At 33.4% G+C, this 26085-nt stretch overlaps 1 protein-coding gene across 5 annotated transcripts in view; it reads left to right on the top strand.

Annotated features, from left to right (window-relative positions):
- Window positions 1-26085, top strand: part of LOC118199634 (uncharacterized) — a 286569-nt gene that overhangs the window by 41598 nt on the left and 218886 nt on the right. Inside the window, exon 1 of one of the 5 annotated variants that reach the window (XM_085816812.1) lies at window positions 24726-24791. The exons of the other annotated variants lie outside the window; for them this stretch is intronic. Within the exon in view, the coding sequence (XP_085672938.1) occupies window positions 24741-24791 (51 nt within the window). The 5' untranslated portion in view covers window positions 24726-24740. Of the gene's footprint in view, window positions 1-24725; window positions 24792-26085 lie in introns of those variants that run through there. 5 annotated transcript variants of the gene reach the window in all.

Genomic DNA, 26085 nt, shown 5'->3' with positions numbered 1-26085 from the left:
GTGATACACGATAATTATACCTTTCTCGAAATCATAGACCTCCGAACTGCGAGGCATCTTACATGCGACTAAAGCCGATGTTGTTTCCTACACGATATATACCGGCGGAGTCCGTGACGTACCTTAGGACCGCAGATATCGTCATTTGCATAGGTGTCAAAATACTTATTGGTAGTCAGTGTATTTTGGCAGGCAGGCACAGGAATGACAAAACTTGACGATATAACTATATCATAGTCTGGGCGTTGTTATGGCTGAGTAGAAGGCTGCAAAATGACGACAAAAAAGAATTTAGCTTTTTAGATTCCACATCTTTATTCAATTCTCACAGAAGATCATTTTGCCTTTAAATGAAATTCTCCAAATTACATATTCAAAAGTGATTTAAACTAAGTAAGATTAAATTTAGATTTTTTACGTCATAACTGTTCTAACAAAGGGAAGAAAAAGATGAGATGAGCAGCAAGCAAGGTCTTGTAGCAGCGGTAGAAGAAAGCATTTTTGATGAAAAATGGCGCATACTCAGTATTTATACTAGAGGTTGTATAACATGACAGAATGTTCTCTAATGTGCTGATCTAGGGAAAGATCCTGAAATTGCGGAAAGTTAGTTATAGGTTGCCTGTTCGCTCAAAGCCATCGTACTTTTTGTATTTTACATCTATATACACATGCGTATAGTACCGCATAATTTATGTATCGAACTGTGTGGGTGCTTATTTTCCTTATTGTTATTATCAAACTTTTATTTGTTGTAATCAAAAGAATAATAATAAAAAAGTGAGGCTGTTTTGACGCCCTAGACCAGTGATGGCGAACCTATGGCACGCGTGCCACAGTCGGCAGGCAGATCCTCATCAACCGGCACGTGACTAAAATATTACTTCCTTATTCAATAATCACAATGAAATCATACTATGCAATTTAAATAAGTGTTTTAGTCTGTTCTTGAACGTTTCATTTACTTGCTTATCTTTACTTACGGCACTTTAACACCAACCACAAGGTTGTTACCGAACTTGATGAAGCTGAACGGAAAGTGTTTATTGAAGGGAAATTGTGGAATTATAATTACCAGAAAGTAGGTTTTTGCAATTATCCTTCTAAAACAAACCATCTAACAATGGCCATCTTTCAAATTTCACTATACCTGGCAAAACATGGTAAACCGCTCTCCGATGAGGATTTATTCAAAGAGGTTTTGGACACACCGGCATCTCCCAACAAGGTTTTGGGCATGTTGCCCCAAAAAGGTTCGCCACCACTGCCCTATACGATTTGCCTACTATGGCATTGAGGCAGCCCTGAGAAGACAGCGCAAATTACCTGATTTGAGTATTTTATCCATAGGGAATACCTTATTTAATAACTCAAATACGTGTGATGTTTTTAACAAACTTGCGAAAGAAAAAGCTACAAAAATAAATGTATAAGTTACTTTGTTTAGATAGTTTGTTTTTGTTCATATAGGCTTTTTAAGAAAAATTTTTAATGAATTTTTTCTTTTTATATAATAGTAATAAATTGACTTTTTTCGATTTCTGAAGCTTCTGTAAAACTCTGTTGGACCCCCTGCACCCGCTAATCCTAACCATGTATTTTGTTATGAAGAAGGGCGTATTTTTGTTAGTAGCCTATGGGTGCCGAATATCTTAGGACGGTCCTGCCTGTCACCATTGTTTTTCAAATTAATCTCAGCAGCAGGCAGAGTCCCCGTCAAACTTTCTCTGTCTATCGATTAAGATTTGGTTCCCGACAACAAGCTTTCTGTCTTCAGCGTGATGTTTTTTTCCTACCGAATGACGCGGGAACGTTTTTGGAGACTTTATTATTGTCTCGACGCGTGTACCTTATTTTTAGAAATACATCTCACGGGACATGCTGTCTCGTGGGTGGCGGTGAAAGATATTTTTAAAACGTAACAATCGTTGCTTTTAGCACGTGAGGTCTGAAGCACTGACAAATTCCTTCTACTCTAAACATGGATTTTTGACTCTCATGTGTCACTGAAGTATATGAAAAATTATTTTTGCCATTGGTACCCAAATCTGGGAAATATACAATCATTATTTTGATGATAGAAACATGTATAGTTCATTATTTCAATTTTTTGACACCTTTACTCTGCCACGGCATTTATTCATATGACCTGAGGCAAGTACTGCCAATCCATGTGGCTTAAGATCTTTTGTTTATCAACCACACGGTGTGCCATTCGACATTCCGTAAGATTTTAAAATTATCTTTCGATTCAAATACCACCGAACGATTTAAAAACAATATACGTGAACGAAATTCCAGTTATCCGGCGTAATTAGGAGTATGGCCCATCTGGATAAGCGAAAAATCCGAATATTAATTTCTTTTTTTAATCCAAAGTTGCTTTGTCCCTGAAGGACTATTGTTTTCGTTTTGCGATTTTGCGTTGAATCACTATAAACGTCCGTTTCACTTTTCAAACTGTTGCCACCAAATGCTAGAGTCCTACATTATATTTGAAGAAATTAAATATTGAAAAATCTGCATAAATGCAGGTATATTTCTCGCATTGTGATAAAACAATGGTACTAGAGCCATCGAATTTTGAATGACGTAATCCTCCTACGAATGTGGGCATGTGGAATCTCAAATTTAAAATTTGGAATTTGTTTTATTATCTATTTCATATTTGTAAAACTTTAACGAATTTTTGAGTAACAAACTCAACGATTTAAAAGCGAGCAATGGCAACACTCTACGGAGGGAAAAAATACCTTTTTATTTCCAGCGCGCGGAACTATGTATCGGAAATTCTAAAGATATGTTCATTTTAAAATTATTTTGCGACATTGCTATTGAACTGAATTTCATGGTTTAAGTGCGAAGAACATGATATTTAATAAATAAAGATAACACACAAAATGTTAAAAAAAAAAAAAAAAAAAAAAAAAAAAAGAATCTGAAATGTTTCAGATTTTAAATTACATCCAATTGTGTGTTACCTTTCTTTATTAAATATAATGTTCCTCGCACTTAAACCATAAGATCCAGTGCAACAGCAATATCGCAAAATAGTTTTAAAACGAGCCTATCTTTAGAATTTCCGATACAGAGACTCACGCGCTGGAGATAAAAATGTTTTTTCTGCACAACGTTGCCATTGCTCGCTTTGAAATCCTTGAGTTTGTTAATCAAAAATTCGTCAAAGTTTTAAAAAATAGGAAATCGATCATAAAACAAATTTCAAATTTCAAATTTGGTCTTCCACATGCTCATATTCGTTGGAGGATTACGTTATTCAAAATTCGATGACTCTATGTACCGTTGTTTTATCACAATACGAGAAATATACATACATTTATGCATATTTTTCATTATTTAATTTCTTCAAATATAATGCAGGACTCTAACATTTTGTGGCAACAGTTTGAAAAGTGAACCGACATTTATGAGTCCGACGCAAAATGCCAAAACGAAACTAATAGTCCTTCGGGATTCAAATCCCTTTGGACTATAAAAAAAAAAAAAAAAAAAAACGCTGCTTTGGACGTAATTTAAAATCTAAAATCTTTTAGAACTTTTTAAAATTTAAAATTTTATTTTAATTGTACTAAAATAAAAATAAAAAGAAACTTTTTATACGTTATATTTTTATTTGAGTAAAAGAAAGCGCATAATTTATTTCTGTTGAACTGAAACTAAGTTATGTTCTTTATTGGCGTAATAAAATAATCTATAAATAAATAACATAAAGTGATGTAAAATATCAATAAAATTTCCTATTATATTTTATTTAAGTTATCGAACAAACTAGAAACATGCAAATAAGTTAACAGCAACCTGAATTTTATTGCGAAAAAACAAAGGCAAAGATGTCGGATAGTTGAAGTCTGCATAGTTGGAATTTCCCATACTTAACAATTTATAGCTCTATTTTATTTTTTTACATAATAGTTCTAATTATTTTAATTTACAATAAATCTAAATTCAATTTATTTCTAATATATCTAACTGATAACATTTATGCAATGAAACTATAAAACGATTTTAATCGAAATATTTAATTCGCTTATGCCGAAAACAAATTCTTCAAAAATAATTCTGGCTTGATATTTTCCACAAGTCCTGGATGATCCTAAGGTACAAAGGCAAGCCGAAACTGTGATAAGTGAAATTTAAGTTAAAAATGAGAGTCAATTAATAATTGAGATATAGTGAATTAAATTATAGCATGAAAATGATTTAAAAATATTTAGAGAGTGCAATTCTGAGATTTGCTATTAAATTTTTAATTGTTAATTTTAGAATCTGTTGACACGGCTCGGCGAAGGTGGTTAAAAGTGTATACATATTCGGATATCTGCGATCAATAATAATAATAAATTTTGTCAGCCTAGTCACGAGCCACTAAAAAAGAACTCATGCAATGTATGTGGTCACAGTTGACCATTAGGGAGTGTTCAGTCGAAGGTTTAATAGGCACAGTTATCATAAACGAAACCTCTTTTGCTTGGCAACCCAATTGCTAAGTCATGGAAACTCGTTTGTTTTAAAAGGCAGTATTCAGACGGTGGTCTAGCTGTTACAGTTATAATAGTCCTAAGTAATTAGCCTCGTTGACACCTGGTTTTTAGCTGGTTGCCTAGCCAACTAGTCAACTGCTACCTGCGTTGCTTGGTAACCAGCTAGTTGCTACGTCAGGGAAACTCGTATAAGGGTTTTTTCTAAATGTTCTAAAGCTTCTTTCAAATGCCGGTTTTAAAATCATAAGTGCTCTAAGCCGAGCTCCATTGCTGGGCAACCAGACCTTGATACGTCAGAAAAACTGGTTTCCTAAAAGTTTTAACTGTTCACCTTTATGCTACTTAATATAAGAGAAGACTAATAACAGAGAAGCAGGCATCGGCCGACGGTTTCGCTGAGTCAGCTGCACATTTACCGCATATACAACTTTCTCTTCTTTAATTGGCTACGGCTTAAATACTGTTAAACAGGTGTGAATGGATTGCATTATTTTTATGCGTTAAACCACAAAAACCTTATGAAGACAAAACTTTCGTCTGACGAAGCCTCAGAGAACGTTTAGACGGTGGTATAGCTGTTATAATTCTAAGTTCTAAGGTATGAAAGTCAGCCTATTTCACACATGGTTTTGGTTTTATCTCATGACGGCAAAGCACACTAGAGCTATCTACCTAAGAGAAGGGATGCCTCCGTGAAGGACTTTCTAATGGAAACTGGTTTGGGGAACACCACGAAAACACCCATGCAGCTAGCCAGTTCACCTGGATTCGAACGGGCAACGCTCAGCGACTTTACCGCTCACCCACTTGTGGGCACTTTCACACTTGTGAAACAGTATTTAAGCCGTAGCCAATCAGGGAAGTTGAGAATGAGTAAGCGAAGGTTCTACAAGTATGAACGAAGAGCTAATGACTTTTACATCTTATGACTATGTGTTAGCTATACCACTATCTGAACAATCTGATGCACGTTAACATGTAGTATATTTCTGTTAATATGAATATTTATGTATGGATTTTCGATGCAAAATGAATTTCTTGATATTTTTCACGTGCATCGGGAAAAGCGCTTGTCAAAGTCATATTAAAAAAAAAAAAAAAAAAAAAAAAAGTTAGCTTAGATAAGCTAATAACGGGGATAACTATGAAGCGGTTCTACGTTCATAACTGAAAATACTACTGCTGTTTATGTTGGAAAGGGAATGGTGCTGTCATGTCTCCACTGGAAGTGGCGACATGGATGTTTCCATGATGCCACGTCCAGTGGGTCATGAAGCCACATCATTTCGTCAATGCAATATTGCTCTTCTTTTCAGTTATTTAATGCAAGTGGCCATAATACCGGGAAATTTCACGGAACTCCCTATACATATATATGAGGAAATATTATCCTCGGGCGTTAGTTTAAAAATCTGACTTCCCGAAAACAGTATTCGCATAAAAGCATTTGGCTTTGAAAGTAACGGTTTCAATGTTTATTTATAGCAAGAAAGCGACGAAAATCTACCATATGTTTAAAGTTTCCACTATGACTTTTGCGCCAGTTGAGCGCCTCTAGGTCTTTTCCATGCCACCCTGTGCATGCCTGTTTTGTGTCTTCTCCTAGAACCTGAATCATCGCTTTCTGCTCGTATAAATGTCAGCGAAGCGAGTATAACTTTAAAACCTTAAAATTGATCACCGCGCCTTGTACTACTGCCAAGTTTCATAGCGCGGAAAATGTAACACGGCGGTGTTTTGGGAACGTTGGACAGAAGGTATAAAGAGGGCCGCATCTCCCCTTTTGTTGGGCTTGTCAGCGCCTATTAAATATATTCTGTGGTAAAGTCGTGGAGGAGAAGATATATTTATATATATCACTTCTTGGAAACCTGAAGCCACCGATAGCCATGGAATAAGAAATTAAGTAATAAAATATTTTATCCTTCACGGAAACATATCTTTGCTTTGTACTTTTTCAAAGGGGCCTGTTTTTTATGCTTTTTTATGCCAGTTTGTCGTTATAGATAGATGTACAATTTAAACGTAAAATAATGAAAGGAAGATCAAAAGGAATGACGGAAAAATGGGGGGGGGGGAATATTTAAAATGTGGAATAGGGAGAAAATGAGATTTTCTGGCAAAAATATTTTCTGCATGGAATTTTTGGCCGGCATTAAAGAGGCGTTTCGATTCCGTACTCTGCACCTTTGTGGTCAAAATGGGTATGAAACTAGACAGCTCTCGCGTACTTTACCAGAAACTCCTAATTACCATTTGATGAATGAATTTATATAGATAACCAGGATCTACGGATAATATATAAAGGGCCGTGATTATTGCACGACTATAGTGAATAAATTAACTTATGGTAAGTTTAAAGTGAATAAATTACCTGGATTATACTGTGTAAAGGTTACAAAAATATAAAGAAAAAAAAAAAAAAAAGTGTCTGAAAGCTTTTAGATTTTATATTATGTCCAAAGAGGCGTTTTTTTTAACGTTTTGTGTGTTACCTTTATTTATCAAATATCATGTTACTTAAACCATAAAATTAAATTCAACAGCAATGTCACAAAATATTTAAAAGAGCATATCTTTAGAATTTCTGATACACAGTCTCACGCGCTAGAGATAAAAATGTTTTTTTTTTTTGCCCTCGTACAATGTTGCCATTGCTCACTTTGAAATCGTTGAGTTTGTTAATCAAAAGCTCATAAATGCTTTACAAAATATGAAATAGATACTAAAACAAATTCCAAAATTCGACTTCTAGTTGCTCATATTCGGGTGGAGATGTACGTTATTCAAAATTTGTTGGCTTTAGGTATTATTTTTTATCACAATGCAAAAAACATGCATAAATCTCTGCTGATTCTTCATTATTTAATTTCTTTAAATATAATACAGGGTTCTAATATTTGGTGGCAACAATTTAAAAGTGATTCGCCTTTTGTAGTGAATCAACGCAAAATGCCAGAGCGAGATTAATAGTCCTTCCGGGCTATAACGCCCTTTGGGCTTTAAAAAAAGTCACTAATTTGTTAAGGAATTTTTTCCTTCCTTACCGCGTGGCTTCGTGGTATAGTTGAAAACATGTCCGGCTGGAATCAGGAGGTCCAGAGTTCGAATCTCATCGTGGATATTGCGGACTTGTCATGTTTCCTGCTCCAGAATAAACGCAATAGGCTCAACAAATTTTAATGATACTGAAATATCGGTCTTCTCATCTTCATTCCTTATTACTCTGTTTCATAACCTTGAAGGCATAAATTATATCAAGAAAGCCCGATGCTAATATTTTTCATCGGCAGAATTTTTCTACTGTATGCTTCCAGGAATAATCCCCCCCCCTCGTGGTCAGAAATTACCTCTAAGTTTTTAAGCATCATTCTTCAGCTGTACATTGAGATTTACTGCATCAGAAATCATAATTTCTTGCAAAACGTTCAGCGTTTTAGATCTTTTTTAAGAACCTATCCGAGAGCATTATTGAGAAAAAATGCACAAGTTATTCGATTAACCAAGAGTTGCATACATTTTTCTTGGGTGTTAACATTATTGCTGTCACTTTGCAGTAGCGTTTTTCTTCCGTATACATCATTGTATAATATTTAGTTATTTTTCTGGTAACGTGCTTGTCTCATACTAGAATCGAATTTGCTTTCCCTAATTTCGTTATCACTGGTGAGTATTGTAGATGTTTATATTAACGTTTAGGGTGGTATAGGAAAACGTCCTGAGTACATTTTAATTTTTTCTTGATTTCGTAGTTGTACCTTGTGCCTGTAATGTTTACCAGAAATCATCTAACGGTTAGATTCTCTTAAGTTTCATCTATTTATTCATTCCATTATTTTCTTGTTTCTTTTTTTTTTCATCAGCTGTTATATTGTTTTTTTCCTTCTTCATAGATAGCAAAAAGTGCCTCGAAATAAATAGAGTTTTAGTGAAGAAAAATCATAAATGAGGAATCATCATAAATAAATAATTAGAGTTTTGGAAGAAGAAAATCGTAAGTTGCGTGAGTCGCACGAACAAATACCTAAAAATATAATTATTAAAATTAAGGGAAAAAACGTTTCTTTCATGAGTCGTTACAAACGATAAAAAAATGTAACGGTTAATTTTCCTTTTATTAATGCTCAGAATATCAGACACTTTAAGAAAAAGACAAGTGTTATTTTTTATTTGCCCAAGTGCTGGGAAGTAATTAAGGGAATTTCTTACACTCGGGAAAAACAAAGAGAGTAAAAACACGAGTTCAGATTTCTTTAAAGTTTCCGCCTCTTTCTGGCATCATTACTTTCTGATAAAAGCTATTATGATACATTTTGAGTTTTATGTTCGGTAGTTATTTTTAGTATGCAACTAACTAAAATCTAAGTTAGAAAAAAAAACTGAAGATTACTATAATTTTGGTACTCTTCTTTATGATGGTTTTAGGTAAAACAGAGTGACTATTAAAAATATGTAATTTAAATACTGAAACGTAAATAATACAAGCGGATTACAAGTTTCTAATTTTTTCTTTTCTGTAGTAATGCATCATTCTGCATAAAACTTTTCACTGGAGTTAATTTACAGACAAAACAGGTTTAGAACATTTTGAGACTTTGGTGCTTTTCTTATCGCAATAAAATATTTATTACTGAAGGCTTCTGCGTCTAATTAAAAAACTTGTAATTGTTTTGCTTTTCATAACTTGAATCAGTTCAAGTTAAGGAAAATTCAGCACATTTTGAAGTTATTTGTTGACCAGTTAGTTCTGAGATGAATAAAAATATACTCATGTCTTTACATGCATGAAATCGGATTTCTCAGAAACTGTGAAGTATAATTTTATGAATTTCTGTGGAGTGATACATATCATCACAACACATAAAGGGAAAAATGTACGAAAGCTGCATGTGATATGAAACTGTAGCATGAAAGAATAAAAATGGTAAAGATATAAGAAGAATTCAGGGAAGAAAAACTGAATAATTCATAAAAAAATTAAAGCTTATGAATTTAATATGGAATATGATCAACGTGTAACTCAGTATATATCAAAACGTGTTTCCGTCCTGGTAATGACGCTGTAAACCACAGTTTGGGGAATTAAGTTCCACTCTTCTGGCAATACAATCTTCAGGGTATTTACATCTCTAGCAGGAGGATGTCTCCATACAACTACTTTTTCAAGGTAGTCCCCTAAGTTCCCTATCGGGTGAAGATCATCAGATTTTGCTGGCCACGGTATTCGCTCAGTGTCTTCACTTTCAAGGAATTCGTCAAGGATGTTTTCTCGATGGATGTTTCGTCAAAGCTGTTTTCTCGATGGACAAGCATTATCGTCCATGAATGAAAAGTCAGATCCTTACACACCTTTGAAAAGTTTCAGATAAGGTTCTGAGACTTCAGTCCGATACCTCTGGCCGGTCACAGATCTGCTGTTGAAACCTTTAGGAGCAAACGTCCATCGATCATTATTCCTCCCCATATTACCAAACCTGCATTGCCGAAACGGTCGGGGTCTATTAATAGTCGAAAGAAGATTTCGCGTTCCTGACTCCCTCCAGATATAAAGAGTTTATAATTAGATATTAAACTAAATCTCGACTCATCAGTATAGAGAACATGGAACCAATTATGATGTCTTTGCACCAATTAAAACAAATCTCTTCTTTTGAAGACTGTGAAAAACATATACCCTTGGCTTTGTGGCATAAAAGCCTCTTTTATTAAATCTTCTGTAGACAGTTTGCTGGGATACAACACTTCCAATCGTGGCTGCAAACTCTGAACTTAACTGCCGAGCTGTAGACTTCCGGTTACGATGGACAGTTCATATATTGCAAAAATTCGCTGCGATATTCAGATTTTCATCATCTGACGGTGAAATAAGCGCAAAGCGCTTATTTCACCGTCAGATGATGTACGTCTTTATTTTCATATTAGAAATCGTTTGATTGGATGATGCTAATTTGGCTTGTTTTTCATATATTCATTGCAAAAATGTATTGTATCGATTAGATATTTTGTAGAATATCATTATTTTGGGGCATGTAAAGGTAAATTTGAACATGAGTGTATTAAGTTATTGAAAACATCAGCCTATGTGTCTAATAAAAAAAAGTGGTATGTAAGTTCTGTGTTTATATGAATGCTTAAGACTTACTTATTTATCGTAACCTTTATTCAATTTAGGGCTAGTGCAGAGAATCAGCTCATTTATTCGCCATATATGTATTGGAGATTCTGAGCTAGTACACGTGTTTTATGTAACAGTTATGACAACATTCAGCACCCATTAACGATGCTGAAGCTCAGCAGACATTTTCGTTGAGGTGCAGTAGTCATTAAAAGTAGTTTTGGGTGATAAATGCTGTGAAGCCGACGATGTATGGCCATCTTGTTAATGCTTTTCTGACAGAGTTCATTGATCGGATTAATTCATTTTTAAATTTGTAAATCTGTCATTTTTTTAAAGTATCACCCCATTTAGAGGATATTTAGAATGGCAAATTAGATGTTTAAAATGACATTTTGTTGCATTTGATTTGTTTATTTGTAAGTCTTCTAATGAAATTTCTTGACTATGCAGAATATTTGGTAAAATAGTTTTTAGCTTTTTACAAAATATTTTGTTATTGCATTTTCATGTTGTCAGATGGTCTTCTTGCAGATATGCAAAGATTTTTCATTAACAAAAATACTCGAATTCTACTTATTTTCAAAATGATATGGATGCAAATAATCAGCCCTTGTAAATGCAGGTTTCTTAATTGCGTTCATAAGTGTCACAATTAATCGCTGATAAAATATTCAAAATCGGGAATAAATCTGTACAACTAAAAAGAGGCTGTGAGAAATAGCCTTTCATGAAATCTCAGTGTGCACTGAATTTGTTGTTTTGGCATTTGAAGACAGAGTATCCTCATTTTCTGTGTATTCGTAGGAAATAAGGAGAACGATTTCAAGTACTGAATCTTATTTGGAATGAATAATGCATCCATGGACCTTATAAGAAATAGACTAACCCAAACGGTTTTTCTCCCTCGTCTGAGGCGTTGCCGGCTGTCACCTTGATCACATCCGGAGGAGTAGGGACGACTTGCAGAAATTTAACATTGGTTGCCTATTGCAGCGTGTATAATTGTCAAGAAAAAGCTGGTTGTAACGCCTCATTTCACAAATTAAAATTTCTACATGTTTTCATTTTTGAAATAGAGATTGATTTTTAAAAATTTAGCATATTTATCAAGCATAATTAACGTTCTAAATAATTATAAAGCTATTGCATGCTTTCAGGGCTGAATATTTTTTTTTTAGCTTTTCCTATGCTGTAAGGAAATTTGTAACTACTACTTTTAGAAAATAATGTTTTAAATCTGAACTAATAGAAAATTTCAAACAAGCAATTTTCTCTTGCAATTTTTATGATTTTTATTGGTGTAAATAAGTTAAAAGTACTAAAATATTTAAAAACGAATTTTTGAAAGTTTTGTTTGAAATTCTAAAAGTGCTGCTTTTTTAAAATTATAGATGAGTATTATAGCATAATTTCTATAAAGGAATTTTATTTCAATTATGTTTCATAGTGCATCATAGTGATAAACACTTTGGACTCCTTAAAAATTTTTATAAATTTAATTCTAATATTAAAATTGTCTTTAACTATAATAATTAATTTTGCTTGTATTTTATAGTGATGTTTTTTTAAATTTATTTTTAGTTCTGAATAAAAGTTTTGTTATTTACTGTTAATTTAATTTATTAGCCCAAAGGGGCGGTAGCCTAGAAAGGCTGTTAGTTTCGAAGCGGCATTTTGCGCTGTTTTACTATAAGTGTTCGTGTCTCCTTCCAAATTGTTGTTACCAAATATTATCGCCCTGTATTATATGTAAAGAAATTACATAATGAAGTATCTGCACGTTTCTTGCACTGTGACAAAAACGACAGTATCTAAAGCCATCAAATTTTGAATAATGTAATCCTCCACCCGAACATGGGCATGTGGACGGCCGAATTTCGATTTTGTTTTAATCAATTTCATATTTTGTAAAACTTTGACGAAATTTTGATTAACAAACTCAACGAGTTCACAGAGAGCACTGTACGGAAAATAACAGTTTTATCTCGAGTGCGGAAATTCTAAAGATATGCTGTTTTCAAATGTATGTGGTTTACGAGCGAAGAACGTGATATTCAATAAATATAGGTAACACACAAAATGTTAAAAAAAGGTTCCTTTTGGGCGTAATATAAAATCTGAGTGATTCTAAATTCTGTTCTTTTTTTCCCCTTCATTACACTCAGAAAATTTTATACTCCAAATTGTATAAATTACTAAAATAAATATTCCACTTTAATGTTAATAAGTTAATGATGATATAATCAAATAAATGATGGTTTTGTAATGTTATTATAGTTTCAAAATCATTGTCTGAAAATCATTAAATTAAAAAAATAGTTATCAGATCTTGTTTAATTTATCTTATTTATTTCAAAGCATCACGTCAATCTTATTTAATTTTATTTAATCTTATTTAATTTTCACGTCAATCTATCAATCTTACTTAATTTTATGTTATTTGTACGGAAAATTAAGTTCATAAATTTTGTGCCTAGAGTTTTTACGTTTTACCAAAGATGTTTGTACAAGAATTACGCGTGAAAAAAATGCGCGAAATGCAGTAAAAAGTGCTTTAATGAGATATATTAAATCCTATTTAGAAAAAATTGTGGCTTTCATATTCTCATCACTATACAACGTATCATATTTAATAATTAAAAAGAGTTATGTGATACAAACGCCATAGGTTTCAGTGTTAATGTAAACCAGATCGTCTGTACTCTTTCTTGCCGACATGTCGGTGACGGGGTCTAGACCTTATAAGTCTCTAGTACCAGGTTAGTCTATCTCTTATAAGATCCATGAATGCATCATAAAATTTCGGGAAACTTCGAAAAGCCATCAGTTTGCTATATTTGTAAAGTAAACATAAGTTGGTTGTAGAGACATTAGGTTAATTTGGAAGCAAGAGAGATTGAAAAATCAGCAACGAGTTTCGCGGGAATCGAACCGCGGACCTCTGGAATACGCGCGCAGCGTGCAGACCACCACAACACGAAGGCATGCCAAGAAGGCGGAGTACTATTTTATAAGGTTTCCCTTAAAAACTCCTCCACGAAAATAACTCTTACCCTTTACTAGACATCTCTGAAATGCGATTTTAGAGTTAATCAGTAAATGAAGCGATTCTATGATGCAAAATGAAATAAGCGAAAAAAAATAATCGCATGCAAATGATAAAGCATCCATTAAGAAAAGAATGCGATAGTTTGCAGTTTCTCGTGACCTGGATCTCAATAACATCGCTTAGCGGCTTCAGTGACACACTCTTATTTCTCTGGAGATTATTTAGCATTTCATATTTAGTGCTGAACTTCACCACTAAACATGAAAAATTCACAGTTCAGCTCTAAACGCACTCTTCTGTGTGCCGTAGTGAGCGAGACGCAAACAACAGGTCTCTGACGTACAGCCCTATCTCATTGAAGCCTTTGAACAACTGTGGACCGTGTAACTCGCGTTCCAGTGGCAGCATACAGCTCACGTGAGAGCTGCGAAGGTGTAGTAGTCCTGTGTCTCCGCGCAGAAAGTGCCAAATAACGATACTCATTCGTTGTTGTGGATCTTGGTCGATATGGATCCAGTGTCCTGAAACTGTTTCTACAAATTGCAGGCGGAACTGGCCGTTATACTGAAATCTGCGCTTGACTGGCCTGCATTCAATCTACTGACAAATCACCATCTCATTCCATCATCCATACGTTCGTGGCTACTCATTTGCTTAATTCTTCGGTGCCAAAATTAGTACCTTTGGTTCTATACTTTTCGTAAAAATAGACATAATTTGCAAATTCTCTTAATTCTGCACAGGAGTTATTTTCTCCTTTCTTACCGCGTGCCTTAATGATGTCAAAATTCTTTAGAAGCCTACAAAACTCTTTTAACTTTTTGCTTGCTAACTGGTCTAAGTTAAAGCAATTCGCGTGAGCGGCGTGCGGCTGCAGAATAACCAACCAAATAAAGGTGAATTTTTTTGTTTGTTGTTGTTGTTGCTAAGCAACGAATGAGGCATGAGGTTTCTGCGAGTGTTGGACATATACGATAAAAATAATTTCCGAACGTACACATGAGACAGTAGTAAACAGCTAAAGCCTTCACCGAGCGCGCATTTGGCGTCCCTATATTCTACACCGGATGGCGCCGTACGCCCATAAGCCACACAGACGGTTTTTGATGGATATAATATATGCCTCGAATAGCATCCAAAGGGCTAAAGAATTAATTAGAAGAGGGAATTATTGAACCTACCGAAATTTTGGAGACAGAAAAGATTAAAGGGCATTATCTGCCGCTTAGAGTAGTTTTTTTTTTTTTGTTAAAGTTTCGAATACCGGAAAAGGGTCAAATTTATCTTGAATTAATCTAAAAATTTTGACACAATTTCGAGAAGGAAAGTATGCGGTAATTTCTGATATAAGAAGAACCTTTTTGCAAATGGGTTTGAACCCAGCTGATAAAAGTTTTCTCGGCTTCCTATGGTGGAAGAAAGGATATCCTGAAAAACTGACTATAGTATATTGGCATCGAAAGTTGTATTCGACGTAGACGCCAGCCCCTTTTTACTCGCTGCCATGATTAAGTACCATTTGAAAAAAAGTACCAAAACAGCGTTAGGTAATAGCTTCGAAGCTAAAGAAGCCTATGTAATGAGAGGGAAATTGAAGACTTGAACTCATTTATGCAGAGATCTAGAGAACTAATGGTTAAAAAAAAATTTGGCTTAAAGCACGCCCTGCTAGCATTTGGAAGGTCCGAAATTCGAAGCCCGGCAAGGACACTGCATTTTTGGCGTCTCTGCTTCCGATGATAAACCTAATGACTGTGCATGCCATGTGGAATGAATTTCCACACAAGTAATTTATAAATTTTCAAGCGCCACAAAGTTGTTATTCGCTTATAAATTAAAGTTATGACGTAGTATTACTTAGAATCTAAGGTTCATTAAAAAGTTTATTAAATTAGAAATTCTGAATTTTTAATTTATCCAACTGATGTTACCGTTTGCTATGCTCCAGCACTGAAGCCTACCATTTTTTTCAGAACACAAATTCTGTTAAATTATGTGAGAAAGCTCTTTTTTGTGAAAGCTATATTGATCAATACTTTTTGCTGTAGTCTTTATAACATTGCTCGTCATGTTACTTATTATTAACCAGTTTAGAAAGTGAAGTTCGTTTAAGGGAAACATTTCGCTATTCAGTTTGTGTTTGATTTCTGAATATAATCTCAGATTTCAAAAATAAATATGGCGGTTAGTTTTTATCGTATGGGAGTAAAAAATTTGGTGTTTTAACGTTTAGATTTGGTTTAGTATATTTAATTATACCAAAACACGAGGAATCTGCCTGCAGTTGGCTTTTTTGGAAGACATTCAAAGAGAAATTTGCTTCCATCTGCAATCATTCCGTTATGCAGGGAGAAAATCCCGAAAGCGGCCATGCAGCGCCGGGATTAGAGCCCCGGACCAAACTACCAGAATTCAGCGACTTTACCGCTCGGCCTGTTGGTGAGCTCTTTATTAAAAATTTTTTTTTTAGGCTGAATATAAACTTTTACTAAATCTGCAGTGAGGCCCATATGAAAACTTAGTTTAAATAATTCCTAAAAGTCTTTTTTTTTTTTTTTAAATCAGAAAATCCTGAAACCTAACTATTTTTCTTATTCATAATATTTTTTTTTAATTGGAAGTATATGTCTATGACCGGGAAAAAGAAATTTCTCTTAAGAACTTTTACGGACATAATATATATTTCTTTTACTATATCTTCTTAATAAATTCAAGTGTTTTTTTTAAGTTATATTTTTAAATTGTTGTAGATTTCACATTTCGCTCTAATTTAAAACTATTAACATTAAATAATTCTTTTTCATTAAAAATAATTATTTTAATATTATGTTTTATTAAGTAGGTCCTTTATTTAAAAGGAATTATTTAATAACATAGATCTTAAAAGATTGTGTGGAAGATTCGAAATTGGAAATATACGAGAACTGTTTAGGATTCGGATTCGAGAAAATTTAAGTTCATATCACTTCTGAAACTAAGCCTCTAACAATATTCGAGCAGTTGATGTAATATTTTTTAAGACTTTGCTATGTTTCAATGGAATATTCTGAGCTGGCAAACGTTTTCTAAAACAAAAGATCCGTTTTCTTTTTTCGTTTAAAACCTTGAAAATTATCCTAAAGTAATCTTGTTGAACGCAAGAACACTTCTTATCTGTGTTGTTTTGAATTTTGAAGCTGTATTTATTTAGATAAGATATTAATTAAACATGGTTGCGGTTATCATTGAATGTATTTTTCGCCACAGTAATTTATCGTCAAAGCAGAGTAAGAGACACATATTCAGTTTCCGGCGGTCATTATTTAGTGAAATGAAATTCTTGCTTCTTGAATATGTGTACATGTACTTCTGTTTAAAAAATTTTTATTAGACTTTGTCTAGGCTTATTAAATCATCAATTATTATAAATTTTTCGAATTTCCGCCATCATAATAAATCTGGCTATTTGTTAAGGAAGTTTGTTTTGATTCAAAAGTTTCCTGCGTAGTTGTGAAGAATACTCACGTCTTAATAGTTTCTGATAGTTTCCTTCCTTTATTTTCTTTGTTTTGTCTTGTTACCCTTGACATATCGACTTTGCTGTGAAGGTCATGAGCTTCTTTTAGATGTAATAAACGTTTCAGTCTTTATGAACAACTTGTTGTGCATTTCTAATTCAATCCTGTTCGTTCGAAATATTAATAGTTTTTATTACTACTCTTTTTCTAGCTTTCTTTTCTACTCGTGTAATTTTTTAAGTGTTTAAAAGTTCGCCATTGTCCAGCTAACGCAATGCTGCTTAAGTTATTAATTTTAAATTATTTTGGTATAGAAATATGCGTAGATAACTTTGTTTTTCGGTTAAGAAGCGAACGGAAATAATAGTGACAGTAGTAGAGCAGAGCATTGGTTATTGATAGTTGATATTAATTAGGTATACGAAACTATAATTATTTTGAACATGCAAGGAGAAGTCTGGAAGTAAAGAAATATGTTTAGTAAATAAAAGTTTAAAAATCTGCCGGTCATTATTCTTCTAATATAGCGGTTCACAAACTTTTGACTAACGCTTACCACCTAAGCAAACACTGAAAAACTTTAGTACCACCACTACATTTTACAATAATTATTTTTCAAATTCTCAATAGAAATATTAAAATAAAATATATATATTTCCATTTGCACAACTTATTGGCTATTTGTGTTAAATATGCACACATAAAAAATATTAGATTAAAAATTGTTTACCATTTTAATATCAAAATTTAAGTTATAATACTTAAATTCTAAAATTTAGGGTGAAATTTAGGTTTGTTTACGATAAATCAATTTCTTTTTCAAATATAACATGGAAGAAAATCCTTTTTCATACAAAAACGTTATGCAAAAACGCAATAAAAATTTAATAGCTTTATTTGAGATGTCTTTAAATTTTTTTTCTCGTTTAGTCAAAAGTTAACCAGTGTGTTATTTTTGAAATCTTCATTTCGAGTTCGATCACAATAAATTTCTATCAACTGTTTATTTTTCTTCAAGAGATTTTTGAACTTAATAGTTAAAAGTACTTTGTTTCTTTGGGTACCACCTATGTACCACCAGTTGTATCCGTACCACTGGTGGGGATCCGCTGTTTTAGCACTTAATAATTCAGCTCTTGGTTCTCATATAAGTACTCTTCCTATATCTCATTGCCTCCACCTGTTTTATTTCCAGACCTTTTTCTTGTATTCAGTCAAGTCAGTTAGTCACTTTAGGTTAAGTTAAGTTTGATCAATTGAGTATGACAAAGCTACGAAGGCTATTTTTTAAGAGGAGGGATGACTTCGTAGAGGACTTTCCTTGGGAAACTGGCTCATATGAAAGTTTCATGTGGTGAAAAACAACCACACTGACAGTCTATTCTCCTGGTATCATACTTCGAGCATTTGATGGTCTTAACCACTTGGATACTGGTGGGGGGGGTTCTAGTGTGTTTTATCTTTGGATCTGGACGAATAAATCGAACCACATTAAATGTATATAAACTTATGATAACGCAAAATAATTGTAATATTATTATGTATTTTTCTATCGCATTCTGAAATGTCTTTCGTTTATTAAAAACATGTACTAAAATGCTTAGATTTCCTTTATATCTGGAATCTGCTTTCTTTATTGATGTATAATATATTTTCTTAGCAATTTTTTAACATTTATAGTAAAGAAATGAATAGGCGTCTAATATCATTTTCGTCGTAATACTTTTATTATGTCATTGATTTCGGGCTTTAAAAATGGACTTTTGTTGGTCTTACTGAATCTCGATCGATCAGTAAAACATGTTTCATAGGAGAAAAAAAAAAATAAAAAATAAGAGGATATGATTCCTTTGATCAAGTCATGTGAGATAATTCAATGTAAAAGACATTGATTGATTTATTTCTTCTAGAGCTTAACAAAAATATTTTCCTTTAAACGTTATTGAGGAAGGAAATCTTAACTAAAACGGGAGTTTTAAAAGCAAAGAAACGATTTTTTTAGATACTATTATCCTCTATATTTAAAATAAATAAGAATTTCCTCCAACTGAAATGATGTTCTCGAGCGTAACTTCCGATAAAATCACAATCTCCTGTGTGCTCTTCAAGTGATTTCAAGTTACCAATAATAATTTACATCTTTAGGCATTTGTGATCTGCATCTTGTTAAGCTGCTTAAGTATCGCTTATAAATTTATTGTTTGAAACGCCTTGAAAGTTCTCGTTAATGGCCATTAACCTCGATGAGTGATTTCACTAAATAGTTTTCAGCAGGTTTTTAACAGTGTAGCCATAAAATAACCTCCAGTTTTAAATCTATAATATTTTATCTATTAGATTTCAGATATCTGTATAGTATTTGTATATTTCAATATATTTCAGATTTCAATATCTATATATGAAGTATATCTATATATTTCATTATCTTTATTATCTTTATTATATTTACTATCTATATAAACCTTCGAAAGTCGAAAAGTAGCATTAATTATTAATATAAACTTTTCTCAGACAGTCGCATTATCGAGAACTGAGAATTTTCTCTGTTCTCCTTTGTTTCGACTTACAGAAGTTCGACTGTAGGTACAAAGAAAGTATAATTGCATTATCTTCTAATATAAGGTAAGGGAAAAAAGTAAAGTAAAATATGTTATCTTTACTAATAAATTATGAATTATGTGGATGGTTGATTATGTCTGGTGGAAGAAACTCATGGTGGGTTCTTTCATCTTTTGGCAATGCAGATGTCATCAAGAAATTCTATGCCTTGATTTAATTTACATGGTTAATTAAGTTTATTTAGTGGAAGAATTCCACCATGCTTTCTCTCGCGAAATAACACTTACTGAAGTTGTAAAATTTAAAGCGAAAGCTCTAGTTGGAAGGCAATGGATAAATTTTAGTGTCAGTTTTAGAATTTCAGTTCTCCACTTTGAAACTGAATAAATTTTGAATGATTATTTCTACTAGATTCTCTAAATTAAAGGTAAAAAAACAAAGCGTTTCTTTTCAGAAACACAGTTTCATCACATTTTTCTAACGACAGATACTGAAGTCCTTAAATTTGATTTGATGAGTACTTTATTGCTAAAAATTAGGAATTATAGCAGTTAGAATGGGTATAATTCTACAAATTCTTACTTCAGCAATACGACAGTTGCTTAGCCCTTGGTTGTTAGTTGTTAGCAATTTCTTCAGGTGTTTTGGTTATTATTACGGAATTTTACGAAATTTCTGAGTTAGACACCGACTGGCATGAAATTTTGGAAAAATAAATACTCAACTATTAAAATGATTTGCTTCGGTAAACGTTTTTATATTTGAAATTAGTAAGGGATTTTTCTCATATGTGCAATTTGTGCTCAAACTTTTATACATTAATTATTAATTTTTGAAGGTAAAGCAATACAAGTGCTGCCCTTCTTAAACAATGGGCTATGCTTCTGAAGGGATTTTCAATGGGACTGCGATCTTGTCACTGTGTTATTTGGTTGATTAGTTACGGCAAAACTTGAGAAAGCTATCTGTCTAAAAGGAAGGACATGGTCTGTCTCAATAGTCCTTCATGGAGAACTTCCCAAAGGAAACTGGCTCCTACACATATGAGGCAAGATCTCGAAAACCTAGTGTAGCCATCTCATTTACCTGGAACTAATACCAGTAACATTTGCTAGTATTCAGTAATCTTATTCACTCGACCATTGATGAGAAGTATCGTAGCTGAAACTCCAATTAATGCCGTGTTTTTATTGAAATCTGAATTAATTTCTTTTCGTAATTTGAATTTTTAGGCATACAGGTATCTTAATAGGTAATAATACTTCAATAATCATTACGGAAAGAATCTATCATTATTTTAGGCACATTGTGTCCAGAATTACTTTTACATCCACGAACACATTAGACTGTTGAACAACAGTTTTTGGTATGTTATGTAGTATGATAACACCTAAATACAAACTGAAAAATGGAATATGAATGCATATGATAGAGAATGTTAGGAGAAGGATAAAAGTAAAGTTACGCATGACAAAGAAAGTTTAGAAAAAGTGTGAATATCTTGGAAACAAATGCAGTTTTTGATATTTATATGAAATGTGATTTTGAATGGTTTTACATTACTTTAAAGTGGCAAACCACTAGACCCGCAAAGATAGTCAGACAACTTATGGTTCAGTCTTGCGTTTTAATTACAGTAATCACAAATGAGTAATAGTAATTTAAAGTTAACGTAAACTTATTTATTAACACTTCAACCTGACAGTTACATAAAAACCAAGTGCTATATCCCAAATAAATCTCCGCAGTTTGTAGGAAATGCTGAACAAAATTTCAAACCAACTTAAAATGTGAAATATAAATTAACACGTACATATATACGGCTTGGCTCGACCCTTAAGTATTTGCGAAGCAAATGCGGCGTGCTGATGTTAAAGCAGACAACTTAATTCAAGCAGCAGAAAGACATTCAAAAGCTGTCTCTCAAACCCTTTCGGACGATGTCATCTTGTTATTTGCTTTTCAGAAACATTTTGATCAACCTTGATTAGATGATAATTAGGTTTGCTTTTTGTTTATTTCATAAAAAATAAATTAAGCAGATTGCTGTCTTTTGTGAAATGTCATTATTTTTGCACCTGTAATCACTTGTAATAACAATAATTTGATGGTGTGAGTGAACCTTACAGTTATGATAACCTTATCTGTACGAAGTATTCTCAATTCACCCATTAGAATTAGTAAAAAAGTAAAAAAAGGACTTTCAATTAGACATATTTTTTATTAAATATATTTTTTGACTAGCTAAAAAGTATTCTTCGTAGCTGGTATGATCGGGTCTTACGCATTCATAAACCCCCCTCTCAAGAACACTTTTTCAGGCATACAGCAGTTATTTAAGGAAAGATTATTAATAATTTCATATTTAATACGAATAAAACACGAAAAATATTTTCTCCAGAAATTTTGAAAATACCGAAATACCCTAGAGATTCAATAAATGAGAAAAATCGTTAGATAAAATGTAATGTTGGGGTTTCCGAAAGCCATAGCTTATAAGTTAAAGATTAAACTTATTTTCAAATTTCGTCTGGTGATAATTTATAATTGGATTCTTGATTTATTTTCTTTGAAATGATTTTATTGCATTGTTTGACAGTTGATGGTTTTATTGCATTGTTTGACATGTAAATAGAGATTTCTTTTGTATGGTTTCCGGCGCTTTAAGGTAAATTTAATTATTTTGGTTCGTGCTCTCAGCTATTGGTCATATAATTTTTTTTGTTGTTGTTCTATCATTATGAACAGAAAATTAATTTTCCGTTTGTTGTCATCGTTTTAAATTTTATCGTTCTCAGTCTAATCAAGCAAATTAGGCACATCCATTTGTGTACTTTGCTTGATTTGATTTTTTTTTATTTTGCCTTCAATCGCTATTTTCTTTACCCACTCTCTTTTGTTTTAATACCTACCTTCTTTTTCCTGGTGATTTTTTTGTTCTGAAATTCATCTTTTCACGTGATTTGGTTTTCATTTAAATTTAAATTAAAAAAAATGTTTGCTTAATGAATTAAACTTAGTTGCAGATACTTTTCATCTCTTTTTCTTCAATATTAGATTGTTTGGATACGATAAAACATGCAACGACTATCTGCGTATGGGAAGAAATGCGTTCGTGCAGAACTTTTTAAGGGAAACTGGTTCGTATTCACGTTGGGAAAAGGCACAAAAGGCAGCTCGGCATTTGAACGCCGCTCTTATTACTAGTATTCCTACTAGGCAACTAGTGGGTTCCTTAATTTACAAGATGATTCTGATCTAGCTGAAGTAGGAAGCTAAAATAGCGGAGCTACGGTAGTTTCATCTTTATTTCGATTTCCCATGTATAGAATGTGTTTTTTTTTTGGGGGGGGGAATACGATTTAGTTTTCTGTAGAAAATTCTCAAAGAAAGATTTCTGTTTCCCAAACTAGTCGAGAGAACTTTCGGCTGGCCAGCATTTTATGTGCCTTTATACCGCCCGGACATTGTATACCTATAAATATCCATATTTTCTGCTGGATTCGAACCCAGATCCAGCATTCAGAATAACTGACTACTACTGCATCGATCAGGTCGGTGTATAATTTTGTTTGGCTCCTACTCAGCTTTCATACAGAGCTGCCAGGGAATGAAATTAGATTCCCGAATCTCTCCTTCCCTTTTCAGCACAGGCATTACTGTGTGATTTGCTAAGACCGAACTTTCACACTGAGCTGCCAGGGAGTGGAATCAGATTCCTAAATCTCTCCTTCCTTTCTCCGTATAGGTATTACAATCTGATCTGCTAATCGAATTCCTGCTTAAGATATAATCTGCTCCTGGTAGAAGTCTCCACTGATCGCCGGACAGAACGAGTGAGATCAAAGAATTTAAATGATTCTTTGATGGTACCGTACTGGTTTCAGTATAGAATAATGTTTTTCTTTTTATAATGCCCTTTTGAAATTCACACCTGTCTGATATATAGAGCGTAATGTTTAAAAAATATACTAAGGTCATTTATTAGGTATTCTTTAAAATTTGCGTTTATGAATACAGATTAACTTACGTTAGTTTTATTTTAGGTTAAATCTTTAATAGTAGGATTATTTAATTATTACTAAAAAGATTATTGTCAAAATCTATGTTAGCCCGTCTTATTCAGAACCTCTTTCTTTTTTTAAATTTTTAACTAGTCCGTGATCGTCTTATATGCTGAAGCGATCGATACCTTCGACGCTGGTTAAACTGTCTATTATTATAGTAGCATTGTTTCATTACAACGACTGTTGTTAAAAATGCTCAGCTGACTAATACTGTCTGTACTGGAGCGCATTTATATTAAATTTACTTTTCTTACAGTGAATGCTCGCTACAACGTCCTTTATCTTTAGGAGGGGCCGTTATAACGAGCGTCACCTGCAATAACAATTATTTGATGGTGTGAGTGACCCTTGCTGTTATGGTAACTTTTTCTTTACGAAGTAATCTCAATTTACCCAATAAAATTTGCAAACAAACATTTTTGTCAAAATACCACTTATTATTTGATCAAATATCGTAATTGAAGTCTTCCGCAAAGTAAACAGGAGCCCACTTTCGTGCTAACAACGCGGATACTGTTTTGAATCGAGGAAAGGCGTTCGTGAGCGGTAAAAGGAATAAACGCCGCGTTTATTTCTCCGACTGTTATAACTTGTGTTGGCTAACGAGTCAGCATCGTAAACCTCTCATCGGCTCAAACACTTTCCTCACAGACCGGTTCTCTTAAATGGTGCTGCTTCTTCCTCGTGTTCAGAACTGACTTAACGTTTCTAGGACTTTATGTACTTTTTTGCTTTTGCTTTGTTTTTTCAACCTTGGCCTTATTCAACCATCGTGCTTCCTTCTTTTCTTGAAGTTTGGTTAAACGAGCTCCGAGTGGCCACTCGTTCAGTTGCAGAGGCGTTTGTTGAGGTGTGCCACGCGTGCTTTTACTTTCGGTGTCGTCCTCCCACGGATCTAATGGATTAAAGGAACTGATCGGGACAGCAAAAAAAAAAAAAAAAAAAAGGATGAAGATTGCTGCTAAAGTGAGAGCCTGCTTTGTGGCTCCCACTAATGAGGTACGTGAGCTGGATCTATACCTCTCGTTTCTGCGGAATGGGGCAAAATGCGTTCCGTTTTTGGCGAGATTAGGTTATTTTTTTAAGTTTAAACTCTCGTAACTGAATCTTGTGTTCCAGTCACGACCTTCGGAGAGGCAAACTGCGAGAAAGGGTAACAAAGAATTATAAAAGTTAGATATATTTTTAATATCTGTTTGTTAAGTTAAAAATAAGAACATAAGAGAGGTATAGAGACATTAATTACAAGAATAAGTTATTTGCTTAATGGTGGAATACTTTTCACTCACGGATTATGGAATATGGGAAAATTAATGGTATCCATTTCATCCTAATATGAGTGACTGGAGGCATTTTCAGTCTTTGAGTATATGATCCTTTTTTTTTCGTTTTAATAAGGTTTTAATTTAAAACAAATTATCTCTCTGCAGAGTTCTTCCTTTGTATTTATAGCGCATATCATTTTTATCACTGCAGTCGGTCTGAGTCAAACAGTACTGATTTTAAAATTAAGGCTCCATTCAGAAGTACATCGTAACGATATCTAGCCTCTTGGAAAACGTTGTTAGGTCTCTGGAAAATGTGGAACTGTTACTAACATGTGCAAGTAATCTCTGGTGTGGGTAAAATCATCTGATCTGTTATTGCAACTCCTGAAAAATATTTTTTTTCTCATTTTAATACCATCTGCTCTTGTAACATCTCCGTCAAAAGCATTTTCCCTCCACAATATGGTCGTAAAGCCAAGACTTTAGTAATTCTTCTTTGTTCCGCTTTCTGTAGTTCAATGCCTATCGGCAGCCGAGTGGGTGGAACTAGTGAACTCTAATTGTTCGATTCGAGTTCGATACTCGGCAAACTATTTGGCTATACTATGGTTTTGGGGTTTTCCCTACTTGTAATGTGAAAATGGGGTGAATTTCCCTAATAAAGTCTTCCACGCAGGTATCCTTCTTCACTTAGGCGAATGGCATTTTCATTCTTTGTCATAACGGATTAAACAACAAGAGGCTGAACGAGCATCTAAATATTAGAGTTTCCAAATTTCCATTTGCTTAACATAAACATTAATCTTTTTCTCTTAAAAAGTTCGTTGGGAAGGGCTGTTTACCTAAGGAATTAGAATATTTTTTCACAATCTTACTTATCGTTCTATGTTGCAAATTTTCTGATGTTTTTTGAAAAAAGATTATTGAGTGAATCAAGTTGCAGAGTTTGCTGACCCTATCATTTACGAAATAAGTTGCAATAATTATTCGTTCGAGGGAGGGAAGTACTATAGCAAATTTATTAC

The sequence above is a fragment of the Stegodyphus dumicola genome, chromosome 1 (genome assembly GCF_044657685.1).
Source record: "Stegodyphus dumicola isolate Sdum_Otavi_A_Nest chromosome 1, ASM4465768v1".
Classification (NCBI taxonomy): domain Eukaryota; kingdom Metazoa; phylum Arthropoda; class Arachnida; order Araneae; family Eresidae; genus Stegodyphus; species Stegodyphus dumicola.
Note: the sequence above shows the minus strand (reverse complement) of the source record. Positions and strands in the feature narration are given on the sequence as shown.